The sequence below is a fragment of the Brachyhypopomus gauderio genome, unplaced genomic scaffold (genome assembly GCF_052324685.1).
Source record: "Brachyhypopomus gauderio isolate BG-103 unplaced genomic scaffold, BGAUD_0.2 sc116, whole genome shotgun sequence".
In the NCBI taxonomy this organism is placed as follows: Eukaryota; Metazoa; Chordata; class Actinopteri; order Gymnotiformes; family Hypopomidae; genus Brachyhypopomus; species Brachyhypopomus gauderio.
Genome location: NW_027506937.1, coordinates 175,848 through 196,030, shown reverse-complemented (window position 1 = coordinate 196,030; position 20,183 = coordinate 175,848). Strand labels below are relative to the sequence as shown.

Below are 20,183 nucleotides of genomic sequence, written 5' to 3'. Positions count from 1 at the left end.
TGAGATTTGATGTGTATGAGTGTGTCCTGGGCTCTGAGGGCTTTAACTCAGGGACACACTGCTGGGATGTTGATGTTGGAGACAGTGATGACTGGGAACTGGGTGTAATTATAGAGTCTGAATGGAGAAAGGGAGGGAGGGTCTGGGATTCAGTGTGGAGTCTGAACTACTGGAAATTCACTGGTAAATACTGCACATGCTGCACTGGACAGAAACATCACAACTTCACACCTACAGAGACAGTACAGAGGGTCAGAGTTAATAAATATTCATTATCTTGTATTTGCGTCACCCTTGCCTTTGACAAGCGGCGACGCGCAGGGGAAGAGATGTGACAGCGCTTAGCCTTCTACTTCCCCTTCTTCTGAGCAGAAGTGTAACCTGGCATCCTACAGCTCGTCTTTCTGTGACGCTGGAAGGAGGAGGCACGATGAGCGTCCAACAGTGCAACATGAAATGTTTAATATGAACAAAAACACGTGAGGCTCCGTGCGGAGGGCAAGCATACACAGACAACACTCGCACAGGCACGAAACTTTAGACAAAGACGAGCGCAAGACATTGAGCGAACGCACATTAAATAGGTGATTAACACATACCCTCGTGATCTCGAGACAAGGCACAGGTGCGACTACGAACACGCTCACAAATGACCCACACCCACGGAACTACAAACATGGACATAACTGCACGCAGACGACATAACGACACACCCACAGGGAAGGGTCCGGAGCTGTGACCGTGACAGTACCATAAAGTGCAAACAATTTTCAGTCCTATTGTCCAACGGACAACACTATGATAAGAATAAAGAAATTTAAATTACTAATTATTCAAAAAACAAAATGCACACAAAATTAAGTACCCACAAGATGCCACAAATCAAACTAAAATGCAACAGGATTCCACTACTCACAATAAAATGCCCACAGGATCCCACATCAAAAATAAAAAAATGCTCATAGGATCCCACAATTTAAAAGTAAGTGCTCACAGGATCCAACTATTCAAAATACAGTGCCCACCGGATCCCACTAATCACAATAAAATGCCCACAGGTTGCCACAACTCAAAATAAAACAAAATGCACACAGGATTCCACTATTTAAAACGCTCACAGGATCCAACTATTCAAAATACAGTGCCCACAGGATTCCACTTTTCACAATAAAATGTCCACAGGATCCCACAGAACCTGATAGATAGAAGATTTAAAGATAGAACAATCTCATCATTTTGGAAAAAAAGTGCACCAGATTACGACCTGATTATGAGACAATGGAAAGGGCGCACGCAAGGCAAGGCCATGCAATTGGCCTTCAGTTCTGGGACTCAGAAGTTTAAATTTCTGCCCGCATTTAATTTTTCACCATCAATATTTTTTTACTCAGTAATGTGAGGGCGTTGAAATGTAGTGAAGTAAAACTACTTGGGGCAAAATGTACTCAAGTAAAAGTAAAAATTACATATTTCAAAAACTACTCAGAAAATGACAAATTACTCATAAAAAGTACTCAATTACACTAATGTGAGTAAATGTAATTAGTTACTTTCCACCCCTGCACCAGACAGTTGTGGTGAAGAGAGAGCTGAGCCAACAGTCAAAGCTCTCCTAAAGCCAATCCACAATTAGGTGCTTCCGTTACATAAATATTTACTTTAAAATGTTTTGTTGCACTCCTATGTAATGAGTAAATATAAAACCTGAAATTGAGTTAGTGAATATTTCCTTGATTTAAGTTCTTGATAGTAAACTGGCGCCATCTGGTGTAGCAATAATAATTTTTCAGCTCTTTTATTTCTTTACAAAAGCCCCTCCTCCCTGTGAACGCCTGTTTGAGGAAGTAAATCTGAGTGACACACGAGTCTTCATTAATTCTGCCTTCAGGCGAGTTATAAATATTATGAGAACCTCTTAACTCTGGTATTTACTTTTTTTCTGCCTCATTTCTGAAAGGAGTGTAAACTCCCTCAGCTGGATAAAGGACTACAGTGACTGATTCTCTCCTGTGCTACTGTGATTATTACAGAAGATCTAAAAGTGAAAGTGAAGTTTGTACAGAAGGAGACATTACAGAGAAGCAGCACAGCAGCTGACGGAGGAAATGGCTGCTACAAACCCTCTGTCAGAAGAAGAGTTTTCATGTCCTGTGTGCTGTGACATCTTCAGGGATCCTGTTTTACTGTCATGTACCCACAGTGTGTGTAAAACCTGTCTGCAGCAGTTCTGGGAAACCAAGGGATCTCGAGAATGTCCAGTTTGTAGAAGAAGATCTTCTAAATCCAACCCTCCCCTTAATCGTGCACTAAAGAACCTGTGCGAGTCTTTTCTAGAGAGCAGGAGTCAGAGATCTTCAGCAGGGTCTGAGGTTCTCTGCAGTTTGCACAATGAGAAACTCAAAGTCTTCTGTCTGGAGGATCAACAGCCTGTGTGTGTGGTGTGTCAGATTTCAAAGGCACATAAAACTCACGACTGCTGTCCAGTAGATGAAGCTGTGTGTGACTTTAAGGTATGAAATATATACTAATGTTTTAACTGTAATATTTTTCCAGTGTTTACAATTATCTTGAAAAATATGTTAAGACAGTCTAGATTGAATTTGTCAGATGATGAGATTTCAGACAGCTAAATCAGACCTTCATTCACTGTGAAACTTAATATAAATAAAAATATTGATATACAATCTGCTACAATATATCAAACATCTCCTCTTGATAGTAAAAGGATAATAGTAATCATGCCATTGTGTTCAGTCATTATAATCTCTGTAATCTCCAGCATATCTATACAGATACAGTCACAGACGTAATTTTGGGGGGGGACGGGGGGGACATGTCCCCCCCACTTTTTCAAAAGCCGGCTTTGGTCCCCCCAGTTTTTACGGTTAAAACCAAATATTTAAATAGCGACGAATCTATGTCCCCCCCACTTTTGAAATCAAAATTACGTCCATGTATACAGTGAGGAGTCCTGTAAGACTCACACTGTCCTCTACTAAATCCGTATTTTACAGAACAAACTCAAGACCTCACTGGAGTCTCTACAGCAGCATTTGAAGGTCTTAGAGGAAGATAAACAAGTCTGTGATAAAACAGCAGCACACATTAAGGTGAAAGGTCACTCTGAGTTCAGAATGGTGCTGTGATCACTGTCCACGTACACCATAATGAAACACACACATTTAGAGAGTTTATATTTCCTCATCATCTCCCATTCCAGTATCAGGCCCAGCACACAGAGAGGCAGATAAAGGAGGAGTTTGAGAAGATCCACCAGTTTCTAAGAGATGAAGAAGCAGCAAGAATAGCTGCACTGAAGGAGGAAGAGGAGCAGAAGAGTCACATGATGAGGAGGAAGATTGAGGAGATGAGTGGAGAAATAGCATCTCTTTCAGATCAAATCAGAAACACAGAGAAGGAGATGGAAGCTGAGAACATCCCGTTCTTACTAGTAAGAATCACTCAGCCAGTCTCCTTCTCACTTAGACATACGCTCAAAACATGTTAAATACACCAATGTAGATGAAAAAGAAAATAAATCACCATCACCCTGACCACCATCTTTCACTAACTCTCTCTCTCTCTCTCTCTCTCTCTCTCTCTCTCTCTCTCTCTCTCTCTCTCTCTTACACACACACACACAAATGCACACAAAAAAGTAAAATGTTTTGACATTTGTTTTAGTTTGTGTATGTGTGTGTGTGTGTCTTTAGACACATTGATTTTATTATCACATAATGAAAAGGCATGTTTGACCCTCATATAAAGAAAATGACAAAAATTTGATTTCATTTTCTGTGTTTTTCCCTCTGTTTCCTTCTCAGAATGTGTCGTCCACATTGAAACAGTAAGTGATTATTATTTCTGTTTGATATATTGTGTTACACATTGTGTTTGTGAAATTATTCTGATACATTCAGATCTTCAGTATGTGGTCACGATGTGCAAACATTTCAATTACATATTGATGGATTTAATTAAAGATATTTCACATGTTACTTTTAATGTTAAATACTTTGAATAAGATAAATAGTAATCTATTATATATTTTAATAATATAATAGCTTTATACATTTCCAGAGTTCATCACACCCCAAAGGAACATGAGAAGGTGTCAGGAGCTCTGATCAATGTAGCAAAACATCTTTCCAACCTGAAGTTCAGAGTCTGGGAGAGAATGCAGAAGATTCTCCAGTACTGTGAGTTTTGGTGTTCTTTGATTAATTAAAGTAATTCTGTTCTCCTCACAATTAGAACTCTATATAGAGAGAAACATTAACATTGTGTGTTTGGTAAATGAACTATTCCAGTATTAAAGGCTGTATTAGTATAAACAGTGAGGGGGACGACCAGTTGACTGCTGGTCTGAGGAGAGACAGTCAGTCCATGAGGAGATCTACACCACCCACTCTCCACCTCTACACCACCCACTCTCCACCTCTACACACCACCCACTCTCCACCTCTACACCACCCACTCTCCACCTCTACACACCACCCACTCTCCACCTCTACACACCACCCACTCTCCCCTCTACACACCACCCACTCTCCACCTCTACACCACCCACTCTCCACCTCTACACACCACCCACTCTCCACCTCTACACACCACCCACTCTCCACCTCTACACACCACCCACTCTCCACCTTTACACACCACCCACTCTCCACCTCTACACACCACCCACTCTCCACCTCTACACACCACCCACTCTCCCCTCTAAACACCACCCACTCTCCACCTCTACACACCACCCACTCTCCCCCTCTACACACCACCCACTCTCCACCTCTACACACCACCCACTCTCCACCTCTACACACCACCCACTCTCCATCTCTACACACCACCCACTCTCCCCCTCTACACACCAACACAAAACAAAACGATTGTTTATTCCAGGCTGTACATGCGATAAAATAAACTTAAAACAAAACTTTCAAACCATGGTTAGGTCGTTCCAAATATATGATGCAACACAAACCGTAACGCTAAACACGGTAAGAAAACAATGTTGCTACCAGTATTCTCAACTACTTGCTTCTCCCCCGAAACCAACATGAGCTTCCTGCCCCATCACCACTTAGCTCCTAAAGAGACAGTGGCCTAATTTCTTAATTACATAAACAAATGGTGCCTGTAGACATTTATATTTACATATATTTACATCACCTCTGGCATATTAATACTATATTAAACAGCAATATATACACATATGCACCTCTTCATAAAAAAGTTAATCAACAACACATTTACACACAATGCAAAGAAGGTCCTTATGTTTTATCTCCTACACCACTGGTGTTAGTTACTCTGGGAGTAGCGCCCTTTAGTGTGGGAACTGTAACGGTATCCACCCACTAATGAGGACACACACACACTTCAGTAACAGACACTCATAATACACACATGCAGTGTGACACTCAGTGTAACAGTAGCACTGCACTAGTTATGTGTCACATGTGATACTCAAATAATGAATCCAAGATATGTAGAAATATATTAATGAATAAAACAGACACAATTTCAAGCATCAAAACAACAAGCACACAAGTACTGCAGGAGTGTATGGTGAACACACAACATCACCATCACTTCCCTCTTATCAACCTACTGCAGCATTTCACTCAGAGTAAAGGGCCTGCAGTCTGTAGATGTGACCTCATCACATAAACACATGAAGAATATGATGATTCATTCTGTTCTCTCTCTTCAGACCCTGTTACTCTGGACCCCAACACTGCACATCCACACCTCTACCTGTCTGATGATCTCACTACTGTAGAAGAGAGACCACAGAAATCACTGCTTCCTGATAATCCAGAGAGATTTGATGAGTGGGTGTGTGTCCTGGGCTGTAAGGGCTTTAACTCAGGGACACACTGCTGGGATGTTGATGTTGGTGACAGTGATGACTGGGAACTGGGTGTAATTAGAGAGTCTGTATGTAGAAAGGTTGATAGTTACTGGGGTTCAGTGTGGCGTGTGTGCTACACTAAAATCATTGGTCAATACTGGACACGCTGCCCAGGACAACCAGGTCACCCCCTAACACCTACAGAGAAAGTGCAGAGGGTCAGAGTTCAGCTGGACTGGGACAGGGGGAAAGTGACATTCACTGATCTTCTAACCAGTTCACACCTGTGCACTATAACACACACTTTTACTCACACTGTTTTCCCTTTATTCTGCAGTTCCTCTCCTATGAGGATCTTACCAGCAAAGATATCAGTAACAGTGGAAAAGCAAAATTAATGTTGCCTTGAATTAATCTGCATACATAATAATATTATATAATATATATATATATATATATATATATATATATATATATATATATATATATATATATATATATATATGTGACGGGCAGGGTGAGCAACTAAAAAGGAAGCGATCACGCCAAGTCTCAGGGAAAGAGGATGGTTTAATTGAAAGTGCGCAAACCAAAAACCCGTGACAGTTCCAATTGAAGGAAATAATAACCAGCAGTCAACTGGTACAAAGACAAGACATATCACGGGTCACGGATTCCGCCCACCTGAGGGACGAACATCACGTGACCAAAACAGGACTTCTGCCGCTGTAAACGGGGGCGACCGGCAGGGGGCCCCCCCACAATGTGACATATATATATATATATATATATATATATATATATATATATATATATACTGTTCAAAAAATATAAGGAATACAAAAATAACATCCTAGATCTCAATTAATAAAATATTCCAGTTGAAAATCTTTTTTTATTACAGAGTGGAATGTGATGAGAACAAAATAACATAAAATCCCATGGAGGTCTGTATTTGGAATCATACTCAATGTCAAAGTGGAAAATCAAATGACTTTCAGCGTCAGTGGAAATTCCTCTAGACAAGTTCAAATGAGTCTCAGTAGTGTGTGTGGCCTCCACGTGCCTGATGAGACCTCCCTACAACACCTGGGCATGCTCCTGATGAGACCTCCCTACAACACCTGGACATGCTCCTGATGAGACCTCCCTACAACACCTGGACATTCTCCTGATGAGACGGCAGATGTTCTCCTGAGGAATCTCCTCCAGACCTGGATTAAAACATCAGTCAACTCGTGGACAGTCTGTTGGTGGATGATGTCCCAGATGTGCTCGATTGGATTCAGGTCTGGGGAACGGGCAGGTCAGTCCATAACATCAATGCCTTCATCATGCAGGAACTGCTGACACACTCCAGCCACATGAGGCCTAGCATTGTCATGCATCAGAAGGAACCCAGGGCCCACTGCACCAGCATATGGTCTCACAATGGGTCTGAGGATCTCATCCTGGTACCTAATGGCAGTCAGGCTACCTCTGGCTAGCACATGGAGGTCTGTGTGGCCCTCCAAAGAAATGCCTCCCTACACCGTTACTGACCCACTGCCAAACCGGTCATGCTGGAGGATGTTGCAGACAGCAGAACATTCTCCACAGCGTCTCCAGACTCTATCTTGTGTTCAGTGTGAACCTGCTTTCATCCGTGAAGAGCACAGGGCACCAATGACGAATCTGCCAATCTTGGTGTTCTCTGGCAAATGCCAATCGCCCTGCACTGTGTTGGGCTGTAAGCACAAGCCCCACATGTGGACGTCAGGCCCTCATACAACCCTCATGGAGTCTCTTTCTGACAGTTTAAGCAGAAACATGGATATTAGTGGCCTGCTGTATGTCATTTTGCAGGGCTCTGGTGCTGCTCCTCCTGTTCCTCCTCACACAAAGGAGGAGTTAGTGGTCCTGCTGCTGGGTTGTTGCCCTCCTATGGCCCCCTCCATGTCTCCTGGTATCTGCTCCATGCTCTGGACACTGTGCTGACAGACACAGCAAATCTTCTTGCCACAGCTCACATTGATGTGCCATCCTGGATGAGCTGCACTACCTGAGCAACTTCTGTGGGTTGTAGACACCACATCATGCTACCTCTATGGTGAAAGAACTGACAAAATGCCAAAGTGACCAAAACATCAGCTAGAAAGGATGTGTATATTAGAATACTTCAATACATGTTTTTATATTAATATCCTAACCTTACTTATCCACAAGATGCTGTGAAAATCTGGTCTGTGAAAATATTGTCTGACATGTAACCCGTCCGTGGAGCAAAAAAAGTGGTTATCTTGATTCTCTGAGTCATGGTCCTCTTGAGAATTCTTCCTCTCAGTCTCAGGGAGTTTTTCTTCATCACCATCACATCTAGCTAGCTCTGTTGGGACTTGGACCCAGACATCTGTAACTCTGCTTTGTGACAACAGTTGTGACATCACCACAAAAATAAACTTTGCTTTGATTCTTTATTAGATGTTTCAGTACAAACATTTAGGAAATGAACTCATTCTGAACTCACTCCCACATGAACACATGAACTCACTCCCACACTTCCGGTGGGAGAACGCTGTGCGCACATGAGCTGCCGCTTCCCGCTGGTCTCTATTTTGTTCCTGCAAATTCTCTCATCCAATCTCTGTGGATTTATATCTCCTGTTTCTATTATACAACTCTTGCTGACTTTTACCACCTGCTGATACATGGACTTTTTCCCCTGCTCTGCTGCTGAGGTTTGTTTACACTCGCTGCTGGCTCCTTTCTCTGGCTACGCCGCTACTAACACTCTGCTAACTGCGTGCTATTGAGCTGCTACGAGCCCTCTCTCCTATTCCCAGCTTCTCTGCTTACCTGTGCCGAGGGTTTAGCTCCTGCACATGCTACTTTATGTTGCTTGTGCATGTTTAGCCGCCTCTCTGGTGACTGGTCGTGGTGTTTGGCTAACGTAGCCCTGGGTTGTGGTGTTTGGCTAACGTTGCTCTAGCCGTAGCACTGCGTTGCTGGCTGCTGAGTTTGGTAGCTCTAGCTATGTATCCTGCCGGAGTCTTGTTTTTTATCATCTGCCTGTCGGGATCTGTGGATGTCGTCTCTGCTTTTACTGCTGCCGATGGAAGTGCCTGCGGTCTCAGGATTGTGTACACTTCGGATGAACTATGTTCTCTCCGCACTCACCGTCGTCTCGACTCGTCTACTTACAACGATTGCTGCGCTATTGGTATCGCTCGCCGTACCCGCTATATCCACCGGGCACGTAAACCTCGTCCATTGCTGTTCCAATCGTCCAAAACTAGTATCCCAGCTGTCTGGACATATGGCCGTGGCTATCGGAAGTACAAAGCCAAATCCAGCCGTGGAGTTGACGCTGGTGCTCTGTGCCCTGTCCCGCAAGCAACAATCTCGTTCTCATCTCTGCCCTCTGTCTCTCCTGGCCTCTTCAACTTCGCCTTATTTAACTGTCGCTCTCTCACAGACAAAGCTCCACTTCTCAGTGACTTTATTGGTCAGAAGCACTTAGACATTCTCTGTCTGACTGAAACTTGGCAGACACAGGGATATTACATCCCCCTCAATGAAGCTACCCCTCCTGGCTTTACCTACCTCTGTGCTCCCAGATTAACAGGCAGAGGCGGTGGTCTGGCTGTCATTCACAATCAAAACATAAGACTAACTCTGTGCAAACTACATGAAGTATCTGCTTTTGAATACATGGCTGTAAAGGTGTCTGGACAATCTACCATAATTCTACTGCTGGTATATCGCCCACCTAAACTCTCCATAGCTGACTTTCTGTCTGAACTCAGTGAACTGCTTACCATCGCTAGCTCCATGTCTCCATCTCTAGTGATGCTCGGGGACTTTAACATCCATATGGACACTGCCTCCTCTGTATCCTCTGACTTTTTGTCTCTGCTTAATTGTTTTGATCTAACTCAGCATGTCAATTTTCCTACTCACAATCATGGTCATATTCTTGATCTTATTTGTTCTTCTTCCTATGGCTGTAATGTTAGTAACATCTCTGGTTTGTGTTTGGGTATATCTGATCACAAAGCTATTACTGCTGATCTCTGTCTTCCCATCCCTAAAACTCGCTCCAAGACCTCCATATCCTTCCGTAATCTTTCTGCTTTTGATTCCTCATCCTTTTCTTTACATCTTAATGCTTCTCCCTTCCCTACGATCTGTAACCTTTCCTCTGCTGATGATGCAGTCTCTCTCTATAATGTATCTATCTCCTCCATCCTAAATTCTCTAGCCCCACTTAAAACTAGGGTTGTTCCTGCCACTCACACATCTCCCTGGTTTACTCCCGAGCTTCACACTCTCAAGACCGCTGGCCGGCGCCTTGAGCGCCTCTATAAAAGAACTGGGCTTCACGTGCTCTTGCCTTTTCTGAGCATATGCTTGTCTACAAAGCTGCACTTAATTCTGCTCGTTCCCTTTACTACTCCAATCTTATTCAAGGTTCCCGACATGATCCCAAGCAACTCTTCTCTCTTGTTAATAAACTCTCTCGGCCTCCCACTCCTACAGTCTCGTCCTCTCCTGACATCTCTACTGCTTTTCTCAAACACTTCCACAACAAAATTAACTCCATTAACAAAGGCTTTCTCAACCCACCTCCCCCTGATCTCTCTCCCCTTCCTCTCAGTCCTGGTAGTGCCTCCCTCTCAAAATTTTCTCCTGTTTCCCCTGTTGACATTGCTGTAATTATTGCCAAGTCCAAAACGTCTTCATGTGAACTTGATCCTGCTCCAACTCCACTCCTGAAGCACTGTCTCCCCGTTATCTCTATCCCCATTTCTCATCTCATTAATCTCTCACTCACTTCTGGTCATGTTCCCTGCTCTCTAAAACAGGCAGCTATCACCCCTGTCCTTAAGAAACCCGGCCTTGACTGTTCTGATCTACATAACTACAGACCTATCTCCAATCTGCCTTTTCTATCCAAAGTGCTCGAGAGGGCTGTTGCCAAACAGCTACAGGCTTTTCTGTCCACCAATAATCTTTTTGATTCATTTCAGTCAGGTTTCCGCTCCCTTCACAGCACTGAGACAGCTCTCCTCAGTGTACTAAATAATCTTCTCCTTTCCTCTGACTCTGGTCGTACATCTGTCCTTCTGCTCCTCGATCTCACTGCGGCTTTCGACACTGTTAACCATAACATACTCCTCTCACGGCTTTCCAGTATTGGACTCTCTGGCACTGTGCTATCCTGGTTTACATCTTATCTTACTGACAGGTCTCAGTATGTTAGTATTGGGAAGCACAAGTCCATTTCTACTCCAATCACCCAGGGTGTGCCACAAGGTTCCGTTCTCGGTCCCCTGTTATTTATCATATACATACTACCTCTTGGTAATATCATCCGTTCTTTCAATCTTAATTATCACTTTTACGCCGATGACACTCAGATCTACCTTGATTTCAAACCAACAGATTCCTTCCCTCCTTCCACACTGCTGTCCTGTATTCACGAAATAACACACTGGCTTAGCTGCAATTTCCTCAAACTAAATGCATCCAAAACAGAACTCCTAGTTATTGGCACCAAGTCAGCCATCTCTTTCTTCCCTGAGTGCAGTCTAAATGTTGATGACGCCTCTGTTAGCCAGTCGCCTACTGTGCGTAATTTAGGTGTTCTGTTTGACTCCTGCCTCACGTTTGTACCTCACATCAATTCAGTCTGTAAGTCTGCCTTTCTCCACCTCCGGAACATAGCTCGGCTTCGGCCCATACTTTCACCTACAGCTGCCGAAACCTTGGTTCATGCTTTCATCACTACCAGATTGGATTATTGTAACTCACTGCTCTATGGTCTACCTCTTCGCCCTCTTCAGTACATCCAAAATTCCGCAGCCAGAGTCCTTGTCTCAGCTAAAAAGTTTTAACATATCACTCCAATCCTCCATAAACTTCACTGGCTCCCGGTTTCAGAACGCATCCGCTACAAAATCCTCTTAATGACTTTTAAAGCCCTCCATGGCCTCGCACCTGTCTACCTCTCTAACCTGTTGCACCCTCACGTTCCATCACGTCAGCTCAGGTCCTCTAACTCAGGTCTATTAACCATTCCAAGACACAGACTCTCCACTATGGGAGGCAGATATTTCAGTGTTGCTGCCCCCACTCTCTGGAACTCTCTACCTTCCTCTCTTCGCTCCTCTGCCTCTCTTCCTATTTTCAAAGCTCAGCTAAAGACCTTCCTATTCTCCCACTACTTCCACTCTCGCTGATACTCCCAACTCTTCTCTCGTATGTTTGACCTTGTGTAACAAATCAAGGGGGGCGGGTATGACGCAAATGCAAGAAAAGGAATAATTTATTAAACAAAACAGAGACCAAAGGGAACAAGTGAGAATAACCAACATATCTAGAAGAATGTACACTAGATAGAACAGACACACTAAGGAAGGACTTCCTTTACATCTGACAACAGACAAACTTACAAACACTAAGGCATAACAACAACACAATAAACAAGACTAAATAAGCTGGAGAAACTAGACTAGACAGCACAGAAAATAACTATATAAACTTAGGAGCAGAAGACGAAGGCTACAACAAGGTCCCACTACTAAGGGGGAAACAGATAGATGGGGACAAATATACGAACGAAGAAACTAAAACAGAGAGACAGGCAGGGGAACAATATACAAGGGAAAACCTAACTAACAAGAACCAACTAAGTTAATAAGCAAAGAGATACGAGAACTAAGACAGAGAAGACAAAACCTGAACAAACCATACCAGCACACGGGAGAACCGAAGGGAAAACACAGGCTACTGAGCATGGGGAGAAACGTGGCGAACTCAACAAACAAACGCAACGACCGACACGGGAGAGAAACACCAGGGGGTTTATATACACAGAACAAGACGGTGAAACGAGACTCAGGTGAGTGGGTACTAACGAAGAGGGTGTGGCAGACAAAGGTTGGAACGAATGGGAGCGGGGAGCTAGGCGGGACCAGGGAGGAGGGAGGGGCCAGACGTGACACCTTGTTTATGTAAAGCGTCCTTGGGTTTGTGAAAGGCGCTATAAAAAATAAACTTATTATTATTATAATTATTATTATTTGTGAAGTCCATAAAGGTAAAATAATCCCAAAGTGTAATTTCTGCACATTTGATCTACACTATTTAGGAACTAAATCTTCGTGAATATACAGTATGTGTCACTAGGCCGAAGCAGCAGGAGGTGGGTTGAGATGTAAAATCTTTATTGTCCACCGCAACATCCATGAGACGTATTGCTCAAGCAAAATAAAGCACTTCACTGTGCATTGTCATTACATAATGAATTAAGAATTTGTGCTAAAACATTCTAGATGATAATTACACTGTAATAACAATGAGATATTAGGGGTTAATGAGAGATTAGGCAGGGTTAATGAGAGATTAGGCAGGGATAATGAGAGATTAGGCAGGGTTAATGAGAGATTAGGCAGGGATAATGAGAGATTAGGCAGGTATAATGAGAGATTAGACAGGGTTAATGAGAGATTAGGTAGGGTTAATGAGAGAGTAGGCAGTGTAAATGATTGAATAAGCAGAGTTAATGAGAGATTATGGCTGGGTTAATGAGAGATTATGGCTGGGTTAATGAGAGATTAGGTAGGGTTAATGAGAGATTAGACAGGGTTAATGAGACCTGCTGCAAGGTGAGAAATAGAGCTCTCTGGGAGAGCAGATAAAACAGTGTTATAATAATCTAGCATTGATAACGCTTGGACAAGTTTCTCACTATCTGCAGGAGAGACCTTAGCCTTAGACCTTAGTCTTGGACCATAGCGATATTTGGAAGGTGAAAGTACGTTGTCCTGCACATAGTCATGATGGGACATTTAAAGCTGAGGTTGTTATCAGTATAATAAACAAGTAGCTACTATATGTAGCAAATTAGTAATGAACGCTAACAGGTACACACGTTGTGCTAATGGATTATTAGCATCCATGCATCTCAGCGCTTCTTGTGAACACGCTATGTTAAGACAAATGTAAATTTAAATTCCGGTTTCCTTTGCTCTCTATAGAGCACCAATGAGTTTGAACTGTACATTTCACATTACTCAACAGAATACGTCAGCCACAAGCCGGAGAATAACGTCTTGCCATCATTCCAGATGCTCTTCTATACCATTCCAGATTAATACACGTTATATATTCCAGGACATGAGTAGAAATTCTAAGATTCCCTTGATTGTCATTACACTCTATAATATTTTAAGAATGCTAATATATCTGTCAGATCTGTAAACTATGGTTTGCACGTGCACGTGGTCTGAAGAAACCATCCCACAGTTCCTTTAATAACAACACGCATGTTTATGAAAATCAGATCGATTAACGATCTCTGCAAAGTGGAAAATGCGAAACACGAAGTCGTCGAACGGGAGACATTTTCTTACAGATGAGCTCAATTGTAGGTTATATTGAACAAACCGTTATTCGAACGCGCCACACCCAGCAAAGCGAAAGTAAAACTGGTTCGCACCGTTACTTGAATTTCTCCCGTCTTAAAGTCACTTGCAACACTTCATTATTATTGGCATTGCTTCAATAACATAAAATGAAAAAATTTATGAGACGTAGATCAAAACCATCAGGGTTCATAGTTTGGATTATAAATTTGTACAGCCCTCAAGAGTTCGGTAGCTGGATCCAGGAGAACAGATTCACAACACACGGGGGTGTCAGGAAAGAGTTCCAAAGTTTAATAATGATAATACATGTAGTTAAATACAGAACGAAGAAGATGTGTTAACAAAATTGGGTAAGAATAATAAAACATGTATGAATCATGCAGTATGATTGATGTTCTTATCAGGAGATGAGGTACAGTAGACTGGATCTAGGGGTAGTGGAAAAGGGCAGGGCTGGACTGGTAATCTGGCGTACCCGGTGGGCCGACAGTCGTCAGGGGCCTTTTTTCTAAGAGACCGGCCCACAATTTAGAGGGGGCGGCTCATTAGCCCATCTTTAATATAGACAGTGGACTGAACCAATCAGATTATAGGACGAAAGTGGCCCCACCCTTTCTCTGCGTGGTCTGCTGTAACTCCCACTAAGTTCAGTGTTGAGCTCGTTGTTAAAGGAGAGGCAGCATGGAGCAACAGAAGCGGCAGAAAGGGGGAGCGGAGAAGTTACGCGTGAAGTAATTGAAGAGTCTCAATGTAGATGCTACAAAATGTGTAAAAATCACAGACATGTTCGCTGCTGTAGCCTCCGTGTCCTCTGTAGGTGAAGACAGCAGCAGCAGACAGGGAGAGCAGCAGCCAGAGATGCAGGCTTGTGAAAGAGAAACCGAGGGACAGACTGAGAGGGAAAGTGTAGTACGTAAGCAGGTAGTAACGTCAGGATAACACAGGGACTTACATGAGAGTGATGAGTAATGGCGATTGATTAGTATCAGTATTAATTGGTATTTGCATGGCCCAAATCCTGCAACCACGCGCCCTTATTCTGATAAAATAGCAAATGGTCAAGACTGAGAAGTGTTGGATATGCAGCAAGTGTCCATTTTAGGCTATCATAGCATTTTAGATATGTAGGTTAAAGGTGTGTTGAAAGGCTGCATAGAAGTTTGAATTTGTAGCCTATATGCTGTGGTTCAACATGTTTTAAAAAGCACTCAAACAAGTAAAATTACAGATTTTAAAACGTATAAATGATAAATAAAAGCTTTGCAATTTAAGCACGACTACAGTAAGTGTAAAAATATATAAAAGTAATATTAGCAAAAGATATGCCCACACTGAATGAGATTAAAATGGTGTCAGACATGTATGCGTTGTATGAATTCATAAAGCAGCGTTGTAGCCAGATACAAATACAAATGTTATAGCTTGTTTAAAGGAGGGAGCACCTTTAACCTGAAGAATTAGAATTAAGCTGTTATATCGGAGAAATTCAGAAAATACATATTAGAGATGATTTCAATAAAATCATAAAAGTGATTGTGATATAATAATGCTAAGATTGAAGAGAGAGAGAGAGAGAGAGAGAGAGATGGTTCTAACTGAGCAGACACACAGATAAGGGAGTGAACTGAATGCCATAGTGTTCTGACTGAGGGTCACAGACAGTAAACCACAAATTCCCTTACATAAAATACTAGTTTGTTTTTATTTTAACTGCTTACCATGGCAACTGAATTTCATTAAAGGTGGCCTAGAGTGCATTTATCCAGTAGTAAATTATAATCCAAACTCTTAGTACTTTTGGTTTTACATCAGTGAACCTTAGAATTGTATAAGGTTTTAGAAATTCAGACTGCTTATATTATTGATTAGTTAACACCATTAACAAATTGCCAGGGTCCTATTAAACAGCAGTGTAGTCCTAAAAAGAATTGGGGGGGGGGGGGGGTGCACTTTACTGGTGGAGGAGAGACTGTTGAACTGGCCGTGCAAATATCACATTTTTGATATTTTGTATGCAAAATGCAGCATCTTTTTTCCAGCATGTTGGCTTTTTATGGCTAATGTATCAACTAGTATAGCTGCATATGCGTAAGTATAAGTAAAGGTAAACAATAGATTTTGTTATATGAACTTACCCGGGTGAAGGCTGAAGACTACGACTAATGAACACCGCACTGAACATGTGTTGACATGTTAAAAGTGAACAGTACGCTAAACCAAGAAGTACTTCAAAAGTCTCACGTGTAGGTTATACTCTAACACAGCGGTCACCAACCACCGGGCCGTGGACCGGGTCATTTGGTACTGAGTCTGATTGATGTCATTTGGTACTGAGTCTGATTGATTGATGTCTGATTGATGAACATAATTAAGCAATATTGCTTTTTCTTTACACTTACAGCACACGAGAAGAAGACTGCAGAGGACACACGCAGTATTGGTCTCCCACCTCTCAGTAAGTGCCCAACCGCTCATATAAGATTAAAGTACATTCGCATGAAGAAAGTGTCTAGATTATTAACTGAAGGGCCAGTGTATGTGTATGTGTATGCATTAATATGTGTCTGTCTTTATATACAAAAATGAGGGAGAGAGAGAGATAATAATAATTGTACTGAAATACACAGTGTCCTGAGAAACAGGATGTTTCAGACAGAGGTCCTTCATCAGCAAGCAAAGTGCTTCTCAATGAATATATTCATCTGTCCATCCTCAAATCCATCCTTTTTAAAGTGGATGTTTGTCATATTTTCCTCCTTCTGTGTCCAGTGTCTGAGCTGAGGATTGTGATGGTGGGGAAGACTGGAGTTGGAAAGAGTTCTTCAGGAAACACCATTCTGGGGAAAGAGGTGTTTGATGTAATCTGTTCTGCCCAGTCAGTGGCAAAAAACTGTATAAAAGAGAAAGCAGATGTTGACGACTGTAAATTGGCCGTGGTCGACACCCCAGGCTTGTTGGACACAGACCTGACTGAGACCACAGTGGCTAGCAGGCTGGTTGAATGCGTTGCACTCTCCTCCCCTGGACCACACGCGTTTATATTGGTGCTCACACTGGACTGCTTCACTGAAGAGGAACAGACGGTAGTAGAGAGGCTGCAGCACCTGTTTGGAGAAGATGTGTTCAGATACAGCATAATCCTCTTCACTGGAGGAGACCGCCTAAAGAACCAGACCATAGAGGGATACCTGGCAGACGCAGGAGATGATTTGAACCAGTTACTGAAGAGGTGTAGTGGGCGGTACCATGTCTTCAACAACGAAAACATGGCAGACCGCACCCAGGTCACCAGTCTGATACATAAGATTAAGGACATGATCAGCACTAATCATGTAGATCATTACACAAGTGAGATGTATGAGAATGTGGAAAAAGAGATTCAGGAGAGACAAGAAGAGCTGAAAAAAGAAATGGAAAAAGAGATGATGGAGACACAAGAGAATATGAATCAACTCTGTACTGAACAAAGAGAGCAAATCAAAGAAATGAGTAAGAAAATATAGGAAATGAATCAGCAAATAAGAGAAAGAGCAGAGAAAGAAGTCAAGAAGAAGCCATTAAAACGGTTCATGAAAGGAACACAGAAGTGTGTACAACAGTAATAACACAGAAGTGTGTACAACACTAATAACACAGAAGTGTGTACAACACTAATAACACAGAAGTGACGTGTGTACAACACTAATTAGCTAATTTCAATTTCCTGCTTGTGTAATGTATGAAGGGGCAGGCGAGAAGCAAGCGCAGGAAAAGGGGTTTATTTTAACACTAGAGCTCCTGAGATTTCAAGATTCTGAAATCATCACCCCTCCTTCTTGCCAGAAATTAGCAAGACCAAACATCACCCTTTATTATGTTAATTCACAGAGCAAGACTGAGGCAGCAGTTAGTATGAGCCAGTGGGGAACCGTCAGGGCCCTCTACGCCCTCTCAGAGGGCCTAAAATATTCTTAAAGCATTATATATATAATTATCCAATTTTATTTTATCTACTTACAGTTTGACATTCGACATCTAAACAATTACAAAAATATAAGCAAATAAAATATTCACCCGTGTCTATTCAATCTGTGTTGGAAGGTGAGGGGTTGAGTGGAAGCCTGTGAGCCTGTGTCTCCCCCTATCAGGACTGTGATGCCCGCTGTTCGTTTACAGAGGGCCTGGCAGTTATAATTCAGCGCAATACCAGTTTCAAATGACAGCAAAATTGACCAATCATATCTTCTCTCTTAGTGGGCGGGCTTAACTGTATGATAATTTCCGCCCGCTGTGGCGACGCTAGCTGTCGTTAGCACCATCGCTAGCTAGTTTCGATTCATCCCTTTGACGTCCTCGTGCGCGTTGTTTACATATTCCGCTTCCGAGAACCACGGAGCTGTGAACCTTATTTTGTTTGGAAACTTATTTTGCTTAAGATGTTATCTAGTACAGATATTATTGTTTATTGCGTTTTTAAAGCTGTACTGTCGTCTCAGTTTTTCTTTATTTAGTTTATTAAGAAAGGAAAAAAAAAATTTCGAGGGGGGGGTGGGGTTAGCGGGCCCAGGTTTAAAGGTCACGGTTCGCTACTGGTATGAGCTGCTGTGGGTGTGTTCTTCAGAGTCATGATAGAAGCAGAAACACAAATGCAGGTGATAGATAGATAGATAGATAGATAGATAGATAGATAGATAGATAGATAGATAGATATTCTTCCTATTCCCCACCATCTAGGGAGTTTTTCCTTGCCACTGTCGCCTTTGGCTTGCTCATTAGGGATTTGGACCCATAGTATTGTTAACCTTGTAAATCCTGTAAAGCGCATTGTGACAACATGTGTTGTGAAAAGCGCTATACAAATATATTTGAATAGATAGATAGATAGATAGATAGATAGATAGATAGATAGATAGATAGATAGATAGATAGATAGTATAAGAAATGTACAAAGAGCAAGATTCAAGCCTGCTATTTAGATCACAAACAAGCAGAAACACAAATGCTTCTATCAAATGGTTCTAACACAAATATAGAGATAGATAGATAGATAGATAGATAGATAGATAGATAGATAGATAGATAGATAGATATATAGATAGATAGATAGATAGATAGATAGATAGATAGACAGTATAAGAAATGTACAAAGAGCAAGATTCTAAACTAAACATAAGCAAACGAGGGGAAGAAAATCTAGTACGGTAGCCACATAACTCTTAACTAATAAAGGAGATACAGCGAATAGGATAATACTACAGGGGAACAGAAACACTGACCAACTACACTAGATACACACGGATAATCCATCCATCCATCCATCCATCCATTATCTACCGCTTATCCGGGACACCTCAGCCAGCTCCTCGGGTGGAACACAGAGACGTTCCCAGGCCAGTCGAGAGACATAGTCTCACCAACGTGTCCTGGGTCTTCCTCGGGGCCTCCTCCAGGACATGCCTGGAACACCTCCCTAGGAAGGCGTCCAGGGGGCATCCGAAACAGGTGCCCAAGCCACCTCAACTGACTCCTCTCGATGTGGAGGAGCAGCGGTTCTACTCCGAGCTCCTCCCGAGTGACCGCGCTTCTCACCCTATCTCTAAGGGTGCGCCCAGCCACTCTGCGGAGGAAACTCATTTCGGCCGCTTGTATCCGCGATCTTGTTCTTTCGGTCATTACCCAAAGCTCATGACCATAGGTGAGGGTAGGAACGTAAATCGACCGGTAAATCGAGAGCTTCGCCTTTTGGCTCAGCTCCTTCTTCACCACAACGGACCGGTACAGCGACCGCATTACTGCGGAAGCTGCACCAATCCGTCTGTCGATCTCACGCTCCATTCTTCCCTCACTCGTGAACAAGATCCCGAGATACTTAAACTCCTCCACTTGAGGCAGGACTTCTCCACCCACCTGAAGGGTGCAAGCTACCCTTTTCC

At 42.6% G+C, this 20,183-nt stretch overlaps 2 protein-coding genes across 3 annotated transcripts in view; both read left to right on the top strand.

The window, feature by feature from the left end:
- LOC143497918 (zinc-binding protein A33-like) overlaps positions 1-8,316 on the top strand; it is a 34,353-nt gene extending 26,037 nt beyond the window's left edge. The window contains exon 9 of the transcript XR_013125916.1: positions 6,808-8,316. The gene's annotated coding sequence lies outside the window, so the exon portion shown is untranslated. The remainder of the gene's footprint in view (positions 1-6,807) is intronic.
- On the top strand, positions 1,851-18,242 carry LOC143497915 (E3 ubiquitin-protein ligase TRIM35-like). Of its 2 annotated transcripts, XM_076993548.1 has the most exons (7): positions 1,851-2,510; positions 3,015-3,110; positions 3,221-3,451; positions 3,825-3,847; positions 4,081-4,199; positions 16,673-16,726; positions 17,041-18,242. In XM_076993548.1, exons 1-7 carry the CDS (start codon positions 2,106-2,108, stop codon positions 17,772-17,774), a joined length of 1,662 nt encoding a protein of 553 aa, XP_076849663.1. In that variant the 5' UTR covers positions 1,851-2,105; the 3' UTR covers positions 17,775-18,242. The 2 variants fall into 2 exon arrangements, with proteins under 2 accessions (XP_076849663.1, XP_076849664.1); XM_076993549.1 differs by lacking the exons at positions 16,673-16,726; positions 17,041-18,242 and adding an exon at positions 5,720-6,306.
- Positions 18,243-20,183: the final 1,941 nt, after the last annotated feature.